This window comes from Tetrapisispora phaffii, chromosome 7, assembly GCF_000236905.1.
Source record: "Tetrapisispora phaffii CBS 4417 chromosome 7, complete genome".
NCBI lineage: Eukaryota > Fungi > Ascomycota > Saccharomycetes > Saccharomycetales > Saccharomycetaceae > Tetrapisispora > Tetrapisispora phaffii.
This window is the reverse complement of record NC_016526.1, coordinates 208,095-228,748: the sequence shown is the minus strand read 5'-3', so window position 1 is coordinate 228,748 and position 20,654 is coordinate 208,095. Positions and strand designations below refer to the sequence as shown.

Here is a 20,654-nt window from a genome sequence, read left to right as displayed (position 1 = left end):
TAGAAACAGGAAAATGAGTTAATGACCCAAATTAAATGAAAAAACAAAAATTTCACATATTTACATTTAACGAAGTTCTCTTCTACTGTACAATGAATGCATTAATGGCCATATGAAGTTACTTTTTCACTATTCAGCAACTTTTAATTGATCGTTTCCTGTTATTTCCTTTTACGTATACTATCAGTCCTTCTCAGTTCCTAAAAGAGTTTTTCGTAAACTCATGTTTCTTCCAATACCAAAAAAACAAAAAATCCGAAAGCAATCGGTTTTTTACAAAAATTTCGGACTGTCCACTCCGGTCGTTACTCTAATAAATGATTTATCTCCAGTATATAATTAAACGAAACGAAAAAATAAGATAGTTTTAATATTTATACATTTACTAATTAGGTGAAGTATCGACAGGAAGAAACAATTAAGTTATCTTCCAAGATATACACACAAGGTAAAGGAGTCTCGAAATAAAATGATCTGGTTTTGTTTATACATTGCTTAAAGTGGAACGAAACTTCAATCGAAGCTTAATTTCTTTAGGTAGTGATATGTTGAAATTGGGATATGTATTTCTCGACATCTAAGAATGATGGAAAACTGCACCGATTGTTAGTAGCAATTTTTATGTTATGTGTGCTTTTACTATTCGACATAAAATACATACACATCGCACATTAAAATGCATAACAGTGATGACGAAAAGGCTTCGAAATCTCTTTTCAATCCTATTTAGGATCGATTCATTAAATATTTGTTAGTAAACGGATGCACATTTATGACTATCAATTGCAAATAGTCTCGTTCTGGCCGTTTTTCAACGATAGCTGTTCCTCTTGAGAGTATTTTGTGGTTTACACAGATATCTACACATTGCTGCAGACTGAGAATCTATTAGAAACGAACTAGATTATGCCTTGAAACAGTTAGACATGGCTCGCCTGTAGCATTTTTGGTGAGCTTTTCCTGCTCTCTTGAGGTTTTGGTTTTCTTATTTGCTAGAAAATTGCTCAGCAATTGTATGTTTTCGGTTTCTATAGTCTAGCTTTGTACCATAGCATCCATCTTCAACTTTGGACTAGAAACACACAATAATTGATGACATAAGTAGTTCAGGAATCAAAATAATATGAAGTTGTACGAATTTTTTGAAACAGGCTATCTGTAGCGAACTATCAAGACACTTACAAAAACCACCTAATAAATCAAAACATAGATTCTATAATTTATTTAAATTATATATGTATATAAACAAACTGATATTTAGTAACTATTTAAGGTAAAAAATAACAATTTCATAACATATTGCACTTTAAGTTTCGGGTTTGCAAGATAATAGCATATTTTAATATACTTGCTTATTTGTTCATTAAATTAATATCTCAATATCAAACAAGTATATTGTGCCATTTTCACACAAATATATAGTAACATTAAAAATGGTATGTTCAATACTGTCTACTCCTCCACAAAATAAAATTTCAAAAAATTTGCCACCAAAGAAACCTTCTAAAAAAAATAGACTTCGAGAACTAAACTTAAGACTATCTGATAAATGCTCACCATCGACGTCTAAACAACATAAATATGTGACAATATCCAATAACTCATCATCAGTACCTCAATATTTAAATGTTGAAGACGACAGTTTCGAAACAGATGGGGAAGAAGAAATTTTTAGCTCTACTGATTCAAGACTATCAAGTCCATTTTCTGATAACTTGACTTCACCATTTGTTACTCCTGCTTTTGAATTGAAAAATGATTCACAAATTTCAAATGTAACATTAAACCTCATCGAATTGATAAATACTTCAAGTACTCACTCTAAAAATAACAAAGAATTACAGCAAGAACAGCAACAGCGAGAGGAAGAGGAACAGCATCAAAGAAAAATACCATGTCATAGAAATAGTAAACCAAAAAAGTCTATTTTAGTTCTTCCTAAGGATCATTTAAATCTTCTTGTTGGATCTTCAAAAGGTTCTCTAGATGATGCCACAATATATGCTACAGAAATTAATGCTTCTATCACACAATCTTCATTTACTTTACCATTAATAACAAGCACACACGAAAAAATTACAATTCCAGTAAACTCAGAAATTAAAAAAAAATATAAGAACTTTAAAAGAGCTTGTTTAATCAAATTCAATGGTTCTGATAGGTTAGTACATGATGATATCAGTACCATTGTAGGTGATATTGACTGTGATGATGACGATGATAACGAACCAGATGAAGCTTTAATTCAAGGATTCAAATATGAATCAAAGGACAATAACTCTAAAAATGATGATAATCAGAAGGAAAAAATTCTAAAAACGAAATGTACAAAAAAATTAAGATGGGAATAAGAATAATTCATACTGATATATTAAGTAAACTCTAAATAATGAAAGTTGTAACTTGTTAATTAAAGACGTATAGCGACAATATAGACATTAGGAATAAAATATTCACTGCACTTTTAACATTTAAACTAAGAGAATACCATACAGCTCTGAAATATTCCAAAATCAATACTTGAAATATAAATATCTAATGAATTATATGCAGGAATCAGATTCTTTGATGATCTGAAATAATATCGAAACTTTAATGAATTCTGAAATTGTTCTTTTTTCTCTGAAACGCCAGTTTAGAGGCATACATTTTGAAATAAGTTGAAGTACTACTGCTCAAGACATTGCTGACGCGCGGGCTTCCATTTATGAGAAACATGAAGAAGCGTCAAGAATTTTTGAATATCGCAGATAGCTGGAAAAAGAAACATTCTTTGACCAAGGCAGATTTAAGTAACTGTTCCTACATACTGCATCGAAGATGGCTATGCTCGAAAGGTTCGACGATAGCCTGGAAAAGAAACATTTATCAACGAAATCTCTGATTTTTGTTGCGAATATGATCATACCTTTCTCCCTTGGATAAATCTTAAAAACAGCTGTAGTGTAAATGTAATAATACAATATATTACACATGAAGGTAAGTTGCTATCCTTCATTTATTGTGGAGTACTATTTATGGCTAATAGAGTAAAATGTTTGTAATAGTTTGATTACTAGATAGACCATGAAATTGCCTGGCAGTCCTACGTGTATTGCTATTTGCCAAGCGATTTAATCACAGAGAATAGTTCTTGTAATCATAAATTAACGAAATGAAAGTGAAAAGAAAGAATTCTCATAAAGGAAATTTATGAAATCAACCGTATATAAATCGATAGTCCATTTTAGATTATATTATATCAACTTTCATTACTTCTATTATTTTAATTAAAAAGCTCAAAAATACGTAAGTTTGCATTTAGTGTTACAGCGACAGAAGTCATAGTTAACAATAACCACCAAATAAAGACATACAAAAACTAAAAATTCAAGCCACTCCAACAAGGCTAGTCATTCATTTTTAATTTATATTATTTTACCCAACTTAGTACATTCATTCATTCATTTTTTTTCGAATACAAAATGGTGCTATCTAGAATTAGTTTTATCAGTTTGATTTCCTTTATCAACTTTGCTAGAGGTTCTCCATTACCTGAAGCCGATTCCCACCACAAGCACGACCATGTTGATAGACGTGGTGGTACTTGTGCCTTCCCTTCCGAGGAAGGTATGGTGGCCGTTCAAACGAGCGGTACCAATGCTGGCTGGGCTATGCATTACGACCAACAATGTTCCTACGGTTCCTGGTGTCCATATGCATGTAAGCCAGGTCAGTTGATGGCCCAATGGGACCCAGAGGTTACTTCTTACACATACCCTGGCTCTCAATATGGTGGTTTATACTGTGACGATAATGGTGTTTTACAAAAGCCATTCCCTGAGAAAGATTACTGTTACGACGGTAAAGGTACATTCATCGCCAAAAATCAAGCTGGCAGCGACGTCGCTTTTTGTCAGACGGTTCTACCCGGTAACGAAGAAATGCTGATTCCAACCTTAGTTGGCAGCAACTCCGACTCCGTTCTTGCTGTCCCGGGTACAGATTACTGGGCTTCCACTGCATCTCATTTCTACGTCAACCCACCAGGTGTCAGCGTCGACGATGGTTGTAAGTGGGGCAGTACCGCTAACCCATGGGGTAACTGGGCTCCTTATGTTGCTGGTGCCAACATGGATGACAACCAGAACACTTTTGTCAAGATCGGCTGGAATCCTGTCTACTTGGAGGACACTTCTCCATTCAAGAACGTCAAGCCTTCATATGGTGTGAGAATCACTTGTGATGACCCATCCCAGTGTGAAGGTTTACCATGTTCAATCGACCCAAGTTCTCAAGATATCAATGCTGTGAACTCCACACAATCTGCCGATGGCGCTGGAGGCGGTGCATTCTGTGTCGTCACTGCCAAGAATGGTGCTAAAGCAAACATCGAAGTTTTCGAAGTTTAATAAAATTACAAAATATGACCAAAAAAAAAAACAAACTATAAATAATATATGAATTTATAAAAATATCTCCTTCTGTACACGTTTTTAATGTTTCAATGAATTCTTCATGATTTTATTTACAAGCTGTTCTAATTATATTTATTTTTTTTGCATTGAATTGTATTGTTGTGGTGATAAATTTAGTGGCTGGATGTTATTTTCTATCATTTCTTGTTCGATTTTCTTCTTTTTGAAGTCTACAACTCTTTTCTCTTTGAAATATTTAATCCAACTATTGGAGCAATTATTTTCAAAACCTTTCAACTCAGCTGAACAAGCCGATTTAGCGAGTTTAGAGTTTTTCTCAGTTCTCACATCGAGAATATTATTTTTATCTAAACAACCAAAAAATAAATCTCTAGATTCCCAGCATTTCTCTCTTTCTTGTCTAGTATTGACTTTCTTTCGGTTATCGCCAAATAACCAACCCATAATGACTGAATATGCAAACCTTTATTTTATTAAACTACTAGATATTATAATCGCAGCGATAACAAATGATAGTTAATATTGAGGGTTTGTGCTTGTGTACCTTTAAAGATGATAATATAAACGTTTCAATATATAGATCAGTAAATGGAGAGAGAGCTTCCCTAATTTTAGTTTTTTGAAGTTACTGTATCTTCCGTTAATGCAATATAAATTGAATTCAATGCAGTTTTGATTTAGCTTTGGTTCAATTCGCTCTCCGTTAAGTCAGGTGATTTAAAATAACAGAATGGATTTAACAGGAAAATTTGAGAATGTCGATCTCTCTGTTATATCCATTCATCCTGTTATTTCGTTGTAAATATTTATCTCACTCAACAAAAAAGTGATAATCACCAAGACAATTGTACTATCCCCGACTTTTACAAAAATCGAAACGAAAAACAACAAAAACAAAACGACATTTTTATTTAGCCCACCTGACTTGCAGAAGGGTAACAACTGATTGATTGACTTATACCTAAAGAGAGACCATCTAGTGATAAGCGCCCTGTTGACCAACTGTATGTTCTATTTTCCGGGTTTAATGCAATTCTTTCATTTAAGCTAGTTAAATCCCTTTCTGGCAATATTCCACAACAAAAATCTGTTGGATTTTTTCGAAATGGTTGACATTCCGAACAAACATAAACAGATAAAACAAGAAAATAGAGAATCGTATTGTCAGTTAAATCACCTTCGAGTCGTGGTGTTCGCACGGCGGTTTCTCTCTTGGCAAACATACAAGAAACCAAAAAGTGGTAACGCCCCTAAAAAAAAAGAAAGCGAGACTTCATTTCCTGTACTCTACTTTGATTGTCTTTTCTCGGAGATTAACTCCAACTTCGTGCCCGCCTGAGAATTTGTTGAGTAACACAATAAAAAGCCAACTGCATCGGCACACAGACATGCACGCACTGGATTAGACACATCTTGTTGGCAACGAAATTGCTGAAAAGCAAAACAACACATAAAGTGTATACAACAGGAGACGTGCTCCAACATTTCCTCCACTCCAGAGAGATGAACGCATGGATGCACAGGTATCTGTTTGATCGACTCATTTACATCACGTTGCACTTGGAGTTACTGTACACGCCCGTGTCTCTCGCTGTCCCTACTGTTTTGCCACACAAAGATAGCAAACCTGCGCGTGTACGTCGATTCCACTGCTGATTGTCTCTCATCCTGTAAATCATACCTACCAACTGGAAAGACCGTCACACATATATCGAATATGTTCCAACAAAAACCATCATGTGGTCTGTTTACTGTGTGCAAGAGACAGATTCTTTCTAATAAATTGTCCGTCCCTTCCCTTCTCTCCACTCCGTTCCAGTCCAGTCCACTTCTTCCCCCCAACAAGATCACTTGACAACCTTAAAATTATAAAAAACACATTTCGCACTTTCAGCGCCCTTAGTGACCAGCAGAACTGTAAGAGTATTATGAATTTTGTATGTTTTATCTGTTTTTTGTGTCTGTGTTTTTGTGTTTGTCTTATTTTTAAATTTAACATCAAGAACATATTGTATGATTTACATCGGTTTGTATTATTTATTAGGTTAAATATGCAATGTAATCCAGCAGAAAATTATGATAAAGTGCCGCACATGACATGTTATCATATGGGCGGTAAAAATATAACTAAGTAAAATAAAAAATTGATTCAGATATATAGCATATATAATAAAGACAATCATAAGAATTACATGTTCCCTCTCATTCATGTATGCTCAGTCGTATTATAATTAATGAAACTATATAAAGGTTCTTTCTTCCTTGTTTTTCCACTCGGTCAAAAGTCTTTGTATATTGAAAAGGAACTTATTCGATTAAGTACGCAAATACACTTAAACACACACACATACACATAGATATAATCAGCAATGGCCGAACAATGTACTAAGATTGTTGGTAAAGCAGCTAATGAGCATGAAACAGCTCCAAGAGTTAGTACCACTGTAGATACTCCTTTAGTTAGACCAAAAGGTTATTCTTGTTCCACTGCTTACGAGTTTTTGTTAGAGGCTTTTGAACGTGGTGGTAAAAGAACTGCAATGGGTTGGAGAGATATAATTGAAATTCATGAGGATAGGAAAAAGATCTCTAAAAAAATTGATGGTAAAGTACAGGAAATTGAAAAAACTTGGTTATATTTTGAATTAACCGATTATAAATATATCAAATTTAATGAATTGACTAATATAATGCATGATATGGGTAGAGGTTTAGTTAAAATTGGCTTAAATCCACATTCCGAAGATAAATTACATATTTATGCTTCAACTTCACATAAATGGATGAAAACCTTTTGTGGTGCTCAATCGCAATCAATTCCAATTGTAACTGCATATGATACTCTGGGCGAAAGTGGTTTAACTCATTCTTTAATTCAAAGTGAATCAAAAGCCATCTTTACTGATAATAGTTTACTAGCAACGTTAATCAATCCGTTGAAAACTGCAAATTCAATCAAATACATTATTCACACAGAGAAAATTGATTCAAATGATAAGAGACAAAATGGTAAAATTTATCAAGATCCTTTTAATGCTGTTGAAAAAATTAAAGAAATTAGACCTGATATTCAATTTTTCCACTATGATCAAATAATTAAACTAGGCAAAGATTCAAAAGGTGAAATTGAACCACATCCACCAAAACCAGAAGATTTATCCTGTATTATGTATACAAGTGGTTCCACAGGTGATCCAAAAGGTGTTCCAATTACGCATGCAAATTTAGTAGCAGGTATAGCCGGTGTCTCTGAAACTGTTTACGGTGATATTGGTTCAAGAGATAGAATTATTGCATTTTTACCATTGGCTCATATCTTCGAACTATTATTCGAACTAATTGTCTTCTACTGGGGTGGTGTGTTAGGTTATGCTAATGTTAAAACTTTAACTCCTACTTCAATACGTAATTGTGAATCAGATTTAGCATTATTTAAACCAAGTGTTATGGTTGGTGTTGCTGCAGTCTTCGAAATGATTAAAAAAGGTATTATTACAAAATTAAATGAAATGCCAAAACTTACTCAAAAAGTATTTTGGTCTGCTTATAATACAAAATCTTTTATGAATAATTATCACATTCCCGGTGGCAATACTGTAGGTAATTTAATTTTCAAAAAAGTTAGATCTGCAACAGGTGGTAATTTAAGATTAATCATGAATGGTGGTTCTCCAATTAGTATTGATACTCAAAAATTCATATCAAACGTTTTGTGTACTATGTTGGTTGGTTATGGTTTAACAGAAACTTGCGCTAATGGCTGTGTAACAAGAATAAATAGTTTCGAATTCGGTATTGCTGGCAGTTTAGTAGGTTCCGTTACTGCAAAACTGCGTGATGTTGATGAATTAGGCTATTTAGCTAAAAATAATCAAGGTGAAATATTATTAAAAGGTGCATCAGTTATTAAAGAGTATTATAAAAATCCACAAGAAACCGCTGAAGCATTCACCGATGATGGTTGGTTCTGCACCGGTGACATTGGTGAATGGACTTCAAATGGTCAAATTAAAATCATTGACAGAAAGAAGAATTTAGTTAAAACTGCAAATGGTGAGTATATTGCTCTAGAAAAATTAGAATCTATTTACAGATCATGTCAATATGTCACAAACATCTGTGTGTATGCTGACCAACATAAAGTCAAACCAGTAGGTATCGTGGTTCCTAATTTAGCACCATTGAAATCTGAAGCAGTTAAGCAAGGTATCTTGAAGGCTGATGAGGATATTGAAGATTATTTAGAAGACAAAAAAGTCAATGATATGGTCTTTAAGACCATACTACAAACAGGTAGAGCTCAAGGTTTGGCTGGTATTGAATTATTACAAGGTGTTGTATTATTCAAAGGTGAATGGACTCCACAAAATGGTTACGTCACCTCAGCTCAAAAATTAAAGAGAAAAGCAATTTTGGATAATGTTAAATCTCAAGTTGATAAAATCTATGCATAAATAAACTTTTATTCTGGTTTTATTTTATATTCAAATATAATGTAAAATAAAGATACTAGAATATTTTGTAATAAAATAAACATTTAGATAAATAAACTAAAATTAACATAATAATTACTATTAATAAGTAGAAATTTAATAGCAAGCGATATGTGTTTCCTATGATATTTAGTATATCTGAGGTTAATATAACATAGTTCTTTTTACTTTTAAGATGTATATATTAGTATTAAATAGTAATAACATTTATCCTTTCTTTGAAACTGCATACTATCATTGATTTCGATAGAAGAGCGATTAAGTAGGAGATTGAATCTTTGACTTCAAATTAAACTAATCCAAGAACATAAGATATCTCATCATACTAACGAACAGAGTTAATCAACTATCACCATCAATTTTACTATAAATCATTAAAAATAAATATGATACCCCAATATGGTCAAATTGTAATGATTAATAAATATTATTCTAATCCTTAATTCTAGAAGGGATCAAAAATTTCTAGATTATATGAAACATTAAAATACAAATTATTACAATGCCAAAATTAAATAACCAAAAGTTATTAGTAACTAGACTAAAAGCCTCAAACGTTCATACAATACCACCAATCATAGCCACCAATAATCCAATATAATAATGAAGCCAAGACGTGAGTATGCAAAAAACCTTGTTATCTATAATATACCTAATGTGATATTACAGTTGACTACTATATGGAAGAGAAACATAATCTCCTATAATAATCACAGCATACTATGAACTAATAACAAAATCTCAATTAAAAAACTTAAAAGAGGCGCTATTAGCGATAGCTAAGGTTCTTGCAAAGCCAAAGACTTCATAAACATATATTGTTAACAATAATTGACGAAAAAGAATGGCAATATAATAATGAACGCCTCAGATTTGGGAATAAATCCTGACAAAATCAAAGATGTATCAAATATTCTTACTGACTAGTGAACTTTAATCATCTCAAAGAGCGAACTAAAAAACAATTATTAATATATACAATTGTCCTCACTGAAATTATTTAGATTCAACAATCAAAAGGTAAAGAATCAAGCGATAACTGACTTAGAAACCTTATTCATCAGCCTGATAGTATGGAATCTCATATTTTGAACAAGTAACTTCATCATCATTTAGTAAATTGGTTTTTTACATAGCAAAAAGAAAATCAATAACTATAGACAGAAATATATAGTATTATATTGGAACATTAAAATATCAAGAAACGTTGTCTTTATATATTAATTGTATTATTTCAAATATCGAAAAATTTTCAGAATTTTAAGAATTCGATGCCCTAGACGGGTAATAGAGACAAACTTATAAAAATATAATGAAGGTCCAATATAAGAAACACAACGAATCCCATATAAAGGTAATAATGTATTTTATGAATACTATATGACTAATAGAATAGTAGAAACTAATCAAAATAGATTGACAAACCAAACTATTGCAAAACTGTTTTTTATTATACTATTCCATTTGTAAATCAAAATTAATGACCTTTTGAGTTAGCTTTAGTTCCGATAAATTTATGTGTGACAACCTTCGGAAATGAACAGCAATAATAAAGTATGGAATTCAAATAAAACTGTCTATGTTGGGAATATTGATCCTCAAGTTACACTTGACATATTGTATGAACTGTTTGTCCAAGTAGCACCTATATCATCTATAAAATATCCTAAAGATAAGGTTCTCCAGGCATATCAAGGATATGCCTTTATTGATTTTTTTACAGAAGATGATGTTCAATATGTGATAAAAGTAATGAATAATACAGTAAGACTATATGGGAAACTTTTGAAGGTACGTCTAAGTAACTACGCTTTATCAGCATCAACTGCTAATGCATCAAATAAAACTGAAACCGCTAATGTAGAGATTCTGCCTGTACCGAAAGTATTTATTAAAGATATAGATTCAACTACCACAACTGAAACTTTAAGCAGTTTATTTAAGAAAATTGGACCAGTGCTTAAAGAGCCTGAGTTTTTTTATTTATCATATGGTAAATTAAGGTGTGCATACTTATATATGAAAAATTATGACGATTCAGATAAAGCCATTAAAATATTGAATAACTCATTAGTAGGAAATAAAAGAGTTAAGGTTGATTATGCTTTTAAAGATAATACCTCAAAAGTCATTAAGTTTGGGGAAGATATTGATAGACTACTGAATAAGGAAGCTCTCCAACGTGACTTGATAAAATAAAATTGGAAATTATTTTGAGTTATACGAGAAATTAGAACTAGCATAATTATTTGTTATAAAGTTAGATACCTTTATATTGATAATTTACTAAATAAATGATGAATAAGTAAATTAATTATTACATTGCATTTCAACTACTTACAGTTAATTACAAAAACTTTTAGGAATACATAAAATAAGAATTTAATCAACCCGATGAGACTATAAAATGTCATACGAATGTGCTCAATTTGGAGTTTTATTTGCTATTGGAGGTTTTTCTTCCGCAATCAAACACATTTGTCTATCGGATAAAAACATGTCATATTGACGTCTCCATAGAGTACATGCTTTTTGACTTAAAGAGGAGCCAGACATTGAACATTGAATATCATTAATAGATTTGTAACGCCAAGGTTTATCATATAAATCTTCGTTAAAGTGCAAATATTTGCATGCAGATAACACATCTAATATATCTAGTTCTTTTTCATGTCTACGATATGCATTTATGTTATGGTAACCAATAATATCATTAATTAGCATAGGATAATAAGCTTCGTCTCTAATCAACTTGGACAATAAACCATATCTTTTATACGGTAGAATCATTATTTTTGGTCTGAAATCTTCTGATTTATTTTTATAATCATTATACTGATTAAACAACATGCTTCTTAAATTAAAGAAATTTTTGTTAATAATAGCCGAATCTCCATTTGTCTCTTGGGAAGATCCCTTTAAACTTGGTAATATGTTGTCTTGAATATTTTTGAAAACTTCAGAATTTGGTTTTAAAACCATTAAACTTGTTTGGAATTGGACACTATTAGTTATTCCTAGTTCATCAAAATCAAGGAATGAAATAGCATCAGAAGCTGATTTCATTACCCTCTGGATAATAGATTTATCTTCAAAAAATAAAGAAGGTGGTAGTTTTGGTAAGAAATTGTAGTATTCTTTCTGATTCAAAATATTACCTGTTAGCATATTTAAATGATGACTTATATCGATGTCTTCTCCATCCTTTTGCATTAGCCTAATAGAATCAGTGTAAGATTCCACAGGAATTTTCCAGAATTGTAGTGGAGCTGCAAATTCAATGTAAGATGGTAAGAAAAATAATTCATCTAAATTGTGAGTCAAACGAGCATCATTATCGATATATATAATACGATCATAATTGATAGCATTGAACATAGAATACTTCGTCAAAGCACTAACGTAGTCAAATGAATTTGCAGCGTCTGACTTGTTTTCTGTGGCCTTCTCATTATTGGAGGAAGTTTCACCGTTTGTATTCACTACTTGAATATTCTCACTAGTAGAGCCATTACTATCTGGAGCACTAGCTGTAGCTGGTTGAGCATTCGGAATCGGTGCATTATCCACTGGAATATTACCGGCAACTGGAGGGTTCGGAACCGGTGCATTATCAGCAGCTGGTGTATCATCATCATTGGAACTGCCTCCACCAGAAAGGTTTTCTTTAAATGCATTTAAGAAGCCTCTCTTTTCATTACTTTCTGGAGTTTCAGCTTCATTCTTCGGTATTGTAACTAATTTTATATCCAGCTCTTTTTCACCTAAAAACTGTTTAGCTTCATGTAGCTGGTTATTCAAGAAAGTTAATTCAGCAGCTGAATGTGCAGATTTGAAAACCGCTTCTGATAACAGCAGAACCATCTTGGCCTTTGAACCGAATCTCCTCTTCAATGTTTTGAATATAACGATAGAATTACATAAATAATCTATATCATCAACGTAATTTACATAAGCAAACCTATTCCAATCTATTTTATTTTCTTGGGGAGACTCTTTATCTTTCCTAATAGCTTCATGAGCCAATACGTCAATAATTGACGACGGAATTTGTTTTATGTCGAACGGGGAAAATACCTGATGTGTAATATAAATTTTCTCTTGTAATCTTGATTTCAAATCATTATATCTATATTGTTCAACAAAATGTACAGCAAATGGAAATGCCAAGCATAGCAGTATAGCAGGGAAAAGTAGTCTTACTTTTCGTCTTGGAAGCAAAGCCATTGGCTGTCAGTTGTGACTAATTTTCCAATGAACTTCGGTTCTTTAATTAAAAAGCAAGACATCACTAATGTCAATTTATATTTCTAAAAAGTATATAATATGCGGCACATTTATATATCTATCTATAACTGAGATAGGTTTTGATAAATTAAATTGTGGATACGTTATGATAAATTGTGGATACGTTGCTATAAATTTTGATGAGTGTAGTGTATCGCGGGACTTTTTCGTCAAGGACTAGTTTTTACCATCCGATTATTCAAACCTTAAGTTCTCGAGATAAACTCCAGTACAGAAATTAAATGAAACGTAACAACAAACCGATGAAGGCGTTTGCAATTGGCAAACCTTTACAGTAAACTAATTTTAGGAAGATCTGAAAGCAGTAGGCACATATTACAGCGACAATTGTATCAACAAAGAAGATGTGAGTTAGTGGGTGAGCGAATGTGTTTATGGGTGAGTGTATGTAAAATGCATGCACATATTACAAGAAGACAGTGTACATTACGAATGGTCAATGCGAAGATCTCGGACACTCCTGACCCAGATCTCGCGGTTTCCGTTTTGGATCCCGGTGCGATAAGCCATTCTGAAAAGTTTGCATTTCGAAAAGTATGCCACCACGAGCCGATACTTTTAGCCAGCAAAATGAGTAATTAAAACAAACCCAGGCATATTAAATTGATTGATTGAGTTAAAACATACAATGAGATGTGTATGATGTGATTTGGATTTAATCGAAAGGCCACATTCTTCTACAGATTCATCAGTTTTCGTAAAACTCTGTGAAATTTTATAGAGCGGGACCAAGCAGGAAAGAGCATACAACTCCATATGAAGCGCTATCAAAATTCTGACAATACACTCACAAAAGTTTCGTAATTTTTGTCTCTCGAAAATTTGTAAATATAAAATTTTTTATGCCATAACAAGAATCTTATTGTAATATATATATATTTTATGCACGTTTGTATAGGTACACTACAACGTTGCTAGGGTGTCTAAAGTGATTGCTCATCTTATATTGCAATTGGAGGAGATATTTGTTTTTTTATTCATTGTGTTGACGTACTTTTTCAAAATTGACTAGTACCTAACTTTTTGACGTTAACAAATTGCTAATTGGTATAAAAAAAGAAAGAAGGAAACAGAGTGAACATGACAGTGGATATTATAGAACTAGAGAATCACAGTTACATCGACCATGAACTTTCTTCCAATTTGGATTCAACAGATGCATTTGAAGGCCCTGAGAAACTGCTAGAGATTTGGTTTTATCCAACTGTGCAGATAATTCCGAATGGGAGAAGTTTATTGGATATTGAGATGTCAAAGTGGATCGATATGTTAAATCTAGTTAAATGTGAAATTCTGAGTATGAAGAAGACCCCCAAAATGTATTCATTTTTGTTAAGTGAATCATCAATGTTTGTTTATGATCATAGAATCATTCTAAAGACATGTGGAACAACCTTAACATTATTGTGTTTACCAAAATTATTTGAACTAGTTCAAAATGATTTAAAATGGGATTTCAAAGTCTCTGAAAAAAATGATAATAATGAGAATCTTTATAGTCCATATAAAGTTTTCTATTCGAGAAGATCTTTCATGTTTCCAGATAAACAAAAATCTGTTCATAAAAATTGGTCAGATGAAGTTGACTATTTAAACAAATTCTTTATTAATGGAGAAAGTTATGTCATTGGTGAAGATAAAATAAAAGCTAACAAAAGTCATTGGAATTTGTATGTAACGAAAACAAAAAAAAGTTTAGTGACTATTCCAATTGATGTTAATGATTCTGCTCATGAACATGACGATGAAACTTTTGAAATTTTAATGACTGGATTAAGCGATGAAAAAACCAAAAATTTCTATAAATCAAACTTAAAAACACAAGATACACAGTACGAACTTGACTCTTCTAGTACCAACAACACATATGCCGATGAAGGACATGTTAATGGTTATACGATGACAAAACAAAACAAAATTGATGAAATTTATGAATCATTCAAGTATAATAAAATGACTCATGATGCATTTGCATTTTCACCTTGCGGTTACTCTAGTAATGTTCTAATCAATGATGAATTTTATTATACATTACACGTAACACCTGAAAATGGTTGGTCGTATGCATCATTCGAGAGCAATGTACAATGTAATAATAATTCAGAAGTCCTAAGAAATGTCCTTGAAATTTTTAAACCAACCGATTTCTGTTTAACGTTCTTCCGCAGAAAAACAACTAAAAAAAGTACAAATGAAGAGAATATATTATTAAACGATACTAATTTAACGCCATATGAAAAATTAGATGAAATAGTTTATGATTTAGATGATTATCAATTACTGTACATACATTTTCAAGATCGTTCTAACTTGAAATGAGAGTTGTAAGCTTAACCGACCGCGAATAACAGAAGAACAATAAAGTTCACTTCGGTTAGTTTGAATCCGACAACTTAAACATCATACATTCACAGAAGCATAAACACATACACAAGTATATAATATACACATATATTAACGAATATAAATAATAAAATAGTATTGGCAGCTAATTTACCATAACGTCAAGATTTTGTGACGTTATGACCCTTGGCATAAGACTGTCATTGACACATTCTTGTCACGTTCTGAAATACAAAGGTTTTGACATAAGGGGGGGTAATGACGAGCGGAAAAAAGGGCCACAAAATAAAAGGGGAGCGAGAGACTAACAAAGTGAGGTTCTGGACAATGAACATCGCTCGAGCCTCCTTCAATCTTTTTTTACTTCTAGAAGAAAGTAGAATGCATGCGGCGCCCTTAATAGGTAAGCAAGTCCCAGTCGTCATTATTACCAATTACGTACGAACACAAAGAAGCCTTCTTAATTTTTAGACTATTGTGGCGTAATCTACTTATACTGCATTAGTGCATTATCTCGAGAAAAAAAGACGCCCCATTTCCTCGCCCCTGTGATATAATCCACTTTAGGCCACTTTAATTCCCGAACTAACTCTAACATGAGATTCGTTGGTGTTGTATTAGGAAAGCGTCACGAGCCAAGACATATTTTGTTCCCAATGCGGTGAGAGGTCACCGCCGCTATTCTTCTATTCTCTCCTTTCTCGTCTCTCTAGATGCTTCCTGAACAGGATAGCGCTACTAATCACAATTCCTATTCGGGGAATGATAGCGTTCTATAACGCTTATTTTTCTTAGTCGCGAGAGGGGTACTTTTTTTTGGGAGGGGGGCGGAAGGGAAAAGGGAGAGGCACGGATGGCCTAGTGACTGCAAATTATAGGATTCCCCATTTAATGCACAAGTTCAGAATGTATATTATTTTTAGAAGCCATTTTTTATCTTATTTTCCGCAAATAGCATGTCGTCTACATGCTATTTACTTGATCTATCTGGCCTAACATAACAAAATCCGAAAATACAGTCATAATAGTAGCAATATGCCTCATTCAATTCATTATCAACTTTTATCTCACCCACACTAAAAATACATTATATTCAAATCTATTGAACCTAATAATATACAATATATCCCTTGTTGAAACTGGATATTAACCACTAATCTTTTCATCTACTAAGAAGTGATAAGGTGGTTTGTGTAGGGGGGGGGGGGGACTTTGACTAGTTTAACCTGACATATGCATTGGCATACAGTTTTTCTAATGTGGCAAGTCTGATGTGATGAATGCAATTTTTAAAAATTGTAAATGTTTTGAATTTACAATTGTTATAAATACCAGTGCTGCTTTGCAACTTCTGTTCTTTAATTTTTTTCTGTTTTTAAATTTCTCTTCTCTTGATTTAAGTTTCATTTGTAATATTTCCTACGTCTAAATAGACTACAGTTTATACAAAACAAACAAACAAATAAAAACTCCTACATACACGCAATGCAATTCTCAAAAGTTATTTTTTCTGGTCTAGCTGTCATCGGTGTCACACAAGCTGCTTCAAATGCAACCAACGGCTCTTCCACAAATGCTGCTAACGTAAACAATGCTCTATTAGCTGATAAGACTAATGTCATCGGTGCCGCCGCCGTCGCTGGTATTGTCGCTTTACTAATTTGATTTGGCTCTCTACGATTGAACCATGAGGCAACTTTTTAAAGTTTGCACAATTCTTTCTTTTCTTTCTATTATACACACAGAGACGCTACACACTTATCATTATTTGAGAAGTATCTATTTAACTAGCTCTAAGATAGAGAATATATATGAACAAGTTGATCTGAAATATGCACTCATTGCAATACCTTAATAATTTAACCTGTTTACGCTTTAATAATTTTATTTCATATATAAAATCTCTAATAATTACTACTATTCTTTTTTTTTATAAATATAACCAGAACAAGATAACCAAACAATAAACAATTTACATTATATTAGTTTCATATACTATCTATTCATTATTATTATAATTATTTTTATTTAATCTGTTTCTTGTAATTCGATATATTCTGATTGACGTTCTGATAATTTTTCTTTCATTTTAATTACCGTAATTGTACTACCAATAATTAGAATCATTCCAATAATTGAAAAGACATTAGGCCATTTGCCCCATATGATTACATCCCAAAATATAGCATATATTAATTGTGTGTACGACATTAACGATCCTTTACTAGCCTTTGTGACTCTCTGTATACCCATTGATAATAATAATTGATGAATAAATCCGCAAATACCAATTAACAGAAATAAATTAAGTCCTTTGAAATTATCAATTTTTTGAAATTTAAATCCAGGTATTACTAATATACCAAAAAATGAAACAACACCAGTGACAAATGAGAAATAATTCACATTCATAATAGCATGCGCTCTATCACCAATAAACCTAATCACAATATAAACACCACTCAACGACATTGCACCGAATAAGGCAAATACAATTGCAATGCATCTACCGGCAGGGTCATGGTTAAAAGTAGAATCCGAGTTCCCACTATCATTTGCTGCACCAAAAATAAAAGTTGGTCTAACTATCAAAATTACTCCAGAAAGTGATAATGCTGATCCCATACATTCAATAGGAGATATGGATTCATGTAATACCAACCACGCAGAAATAATTGTGAAACTTGGAGCCATGAAGGAAATCAACACAGCATCACTGATTGTCAAATACATTAAGGAATAATACATCCCAAACACACCAATGAACCCGAATATACCTCTTAGTATCAACCATCCACGTACTGCAGGATTACCAAAGGGAACATACGGTATCGTCCTTCTGTTGTAGTACATATAAACTACTAATGCAATTGATGTTACAACCATTCTTAACAATAGAATTTGTAATGGTTTGATCCTATCTTCTTCTGTCTTATCCCCCATTGTTTCTAGAACCTTAGTGGAGACTTGCATAATCGAATTAAAAAAATAATGACACAATCAAAAGCATAATACCTGCATTGCTATCTCCGCCTTCATTGTCCAGGTTCGGCTGCCATTCGACATCTTCCTCATATAACTTATTATCAGTTACCACAACCTCAGCAACCTTAACTGAATCTTTCTTTTTAGTTGTATCTGAAATATCTGACATTGAGACCCAACACTTTCAACCAATCCGGCGTCCTTAAAACAATATTTCCCACAAGAACTGGGACAGTAAACTTACAACCTTAAAAATTTCTCCACACATTTAATATTCTGGCATACATGCACACACACACATATATATATCCAAAGTAAACCTATTGATGCACTGCTGTTCTGGCCACCATAATATTGTCACAAACCAGTTACATTACGATATTGTTTTTGCTAAAATGACTCTTTCTACCCTTTACCGATTTTTCAAAGATACCGAGGCCTTTAATTTCCTTATTTTTCAATCTCTCGAGAGCCAAGAAAAGATACCCTTGAGAAGCTGTTCCACATCTCGGTACCTTCATTCCCCAATTCGGAAATTGAAGAGAAACGTCTTTTTGTTTTAACATTTCGAAAAACATAGGCTGTGAAACCCCGTAGAAGAACTACTTTTCTGCTCGAGAGATGTTAAATATTGAAATCATGAACCATCTCCTTAATGTAATTGAACATGATTGCCAAACATCTGACATCAATTAATGACGGCCGATATATATTAGGTGGTGTTATTTCACAGAACTTTCGCGATCAGTGGTTGTGTGATACCTTTCTTAAAGAGAGAGCTGCGTTATGTTGAGTTTCCAATGTCTAAACTGATGGTTTAGCGCCTTTGCATATATAATCTTTCTTCAAAGTAACACACCTTGGCGAATGGATGCTTACCAGTACTGACTCAATACGGGTGGGATAGGTAAAGTTTCTTGAATAGTTGATATCTTTTATGCAACTATTGCGCATGGCGCACTGATTAGGTAATTATGTAAATAATAAGAAAAAGTTAAAATTTACGAAAAAAAAAAGTACCAAGTATTGAAAGTTGTACTAAGAGAATGGCTAGTTCTTTATTTCAAAAGGAAACACACATACAGTATTTATTAAAGTTGTCATCGTACAACATATATATGTTGTTATATTGTCCTCAAGAAGAACACTCGAGACAGTTATTAACAGGTCTTTCACTATACACAACAACTACATTAGCATGACATTAGAATCGAAATGGGCCACTTCTTCAGATGAAGAAGAACTGCAACCTCCCATTTTGGAGTTTCAAAATAGGAATAAGAACAATTCTAAGAATTCAAAGGGTAATGGAAATAGAAAAGCATTTAATTTAGATGATTTATCAAATAAATTTAAAGGTGATAAACCAAGTATTTCGTTTTCTGGCGGGAAACTGACATCTTCTTCCAACAGTAGTCGCGATGGCTCGAGACTTAGTAGCAGAGAGAATAACAATCAAAAAGGTCACTCGAATTCAAAGAAAAATGAAAAGTCAAGAAATAGTACTCATTCAAACAGGACTGATGATTATAAGCCTAGTATCTCCTTTGCGAACGGAAAGATGTCATTATCAGCGACAAAAAGGACTTCTAACAAAAACCATGACAATGAAGAAGACTGGGAAGATGAGGGAAGCTGGGAAGATGAAAAAGATAATGGTGAGAATTGGGAAGAAGATAATGATTATAGACAGAAAAGTAAAGACGCAGGAGATAATTCTCGAAGTGAAAAACCAAGTATCTCATTTGCTGGAGGCAAAATGTCAATTTCGAAAAATGAGAAGTCTAATAATAAAAAGGGTTCCGTTCCAAGTAAAGAACCTACTAAGAATATAAAAACCCAAATCTCATCTACTGATAAGCTAGCATTACTGAAGAAGAAAATAGAGGAACAAAAAAATATCTACAAGGACATTAAACATAAGAAAGAACAAAAACAACTTCTAAATGACTTCTTGAATAATGATGATGCATTCAAGTGGGATGACGAACATGAAGAAGAAGAAATTCTAGATCGTTTGAAGAATAGCATGAAAATTTAGAATTTCTTCTTTTTTTAATATCTCTCTGAAGAATCTTAATTATCGAGATCATCAATATGTTAGGTT

The 20,654-nt window shown here is 32.7% G+C and overlaps 10 protein-coding genes across 10 annotated transcripts; 7 read left to right on the top strand and 3 right to left on the bottom strand.

The window, feature by feature from the left end:
- Positions 1-1,433: 1,433 nt before the first annotated feature.
- TPHA0G01120 (uncharacterized protein) lies at positions 1,434-2,351 on the top strand (the record flags this gene model as incomplete). Its single annotated transcript, XM_003686335.1, has 1 exon — positions 1,434-2,351. One exon carries the CDS (start codon positions 1,434-1,436, stop codon positions 2,349-2,351), a length of 918 nt encoding a protein of 305 aa, XP_003686383.1.
- A 1,113-nt stretch (positions 2,352-3,464) lies between these two features.
- On the top strand, positions 3,465-4,391 carry TPHA0G01110 (uncharacterized protein; the record flags this gene model as incomplete). The annotated part of the gene is made up of 1 exon (XM_003686334.1): positions 3,465-4,391. One exon carries the CDS (start codon positions 3,465-3,467, stop codon positions 4,389-4,391), a length of 927 nt encoding a protein of 308 aa, XP_003686382.1.
- Positions 4,392-4,529: 138 nt separating this feature from the next.
- On the bottom strand, positions 4,530-4,862 carry COA6 (Coa6p; the record flags this gene model as incomplete). Its single annotated transcript, XM_003686333.1, has 1 exon — positions 4,530-4,862. The coding sequence occupies one exon, from the start codon at positions 4,860-4,862 to the stop codon at positions 4,530-4,532; it is 333 nt and encodes a 110-aa protein (XP_003686381.1).
- A 1,925-nt stretch (positions 4,863-6,787) lies between these two features.
- Positions 6,788-8,872, top strand: TPHA0G01090 (uncharacterized protein; the record flags this gene model as incomplete). Its single annotated transcript, XM_003686332.1, has 1 exon — positions 6,788-8,872. One exon carries the CDS (start codon positions 6,788-6,790, stop codon positions 8,870-8,872), a length of 2,085 nt encoding a protein of 694 aa, XP_003686380.1.
- A 1,575-nt stretch (positions 8,873-10,447) lies between these two features.
- Positions 10,448-11,110, top strand: HSH49 (U2 snRNP complex subunit HSH49; the record flags this gene model as incomplete). The annotated part of the gene is made up of 1 exon (XM_003686331.1): positions 10,448-11,110. The coding sequence occupies one exon, from the start codon at positions 10,448-10,450 to the stop codon at positions 11,108-11,110; it is 663 nt and encodes a 220-aa protein (XP_003686379.1).
- A 225-nt stretch (positions 11,111-11,335) lies between these two features.
- GNT1 (glucose N-acetyltransferase) lies at positions 11,336-13,138 on the bottom strand (the record flags this gene model as incomplete). Its single annotated transcript, XM_003686330.1, has 1 exon — positions 11,336-13,138. The coding sequence occupies one exon, from the start codon at positions 13,136-13,138 to the stop codon at positions 11,336-11,338; it is 1,803 nt and encodes a 600-aa protein (XP_003686378.1).
- Positions 13,139-14,299: 1,161 nt separating this feature from the next.
- SPE2 (adenosylmethionine decarboxylase SPE2) lies at positions 14,300-15,538 on the top strand (the record flags this gene model as incomplete). The annotated part of the gene is made up of 1 exon (XM_003686329.1): positions 14,300-15,538. The coding sequence occupies one exon, from the start codon at positions 14,300-14,302 to the stop codon at positions 15,536-15,538; it is 1,239 nt and encodes a 412-aa protein (XP_003686377.1).
- A 1,509-nt stretch (positions 15,539-17,047) lies between these two features.
- On the top strand, positions 17,048-17,227 carry TPHA0G01055 (uncharacterized protein; the record flags this gene model as incomplete). Its single annotated transcript, XM_003686328.1, has 1 exon — positions 17,048-17,227. One exon carries the CDS (start codon positions 17,048-17,050, stop codon positions 17,225-17,227), a length of 180 nt encoding a protein of 59 aa, XP_003686376.1.
- Positions 17,228-17,590: 363 nt separating this feature from the next.
- Positions 17,591-18,535, bottom strand: TPHA0G01050 (uncharacterized protein; the record flags this gene model as incomplete). Its single annotated transcript, XM_003686327.1, has 1 exon — positions 17,591-18,535. The coding sequence occupies one exon, from the start codon at positions 18,533-18,535 to the stop codon at positions 17,591-17,593; it is 945 nt and encodes a 314-aa protein (XP_003686375.1).
- A 1,210-nt stretch (positions 18,536-19,745) lies between these two features.
- GFD1 (Gfd1p) lies at positions 19,746-20,588 on the top strand (the record flags this gene model as incomplete). Its single annotated transcript, XM_003686326.1, has 1 exon — positions 19,746-20,588. The coding sequence occupies one exon, from the start codon at positions 19,746-19,748 to the stop codon at positions 20,586-20,588; it is 843 nt and encodes a 280-aa protein (XP_003686374.1).
- Between the last annotated feature and the right edge of the window lie 66 nt (positions 20,589-20,654).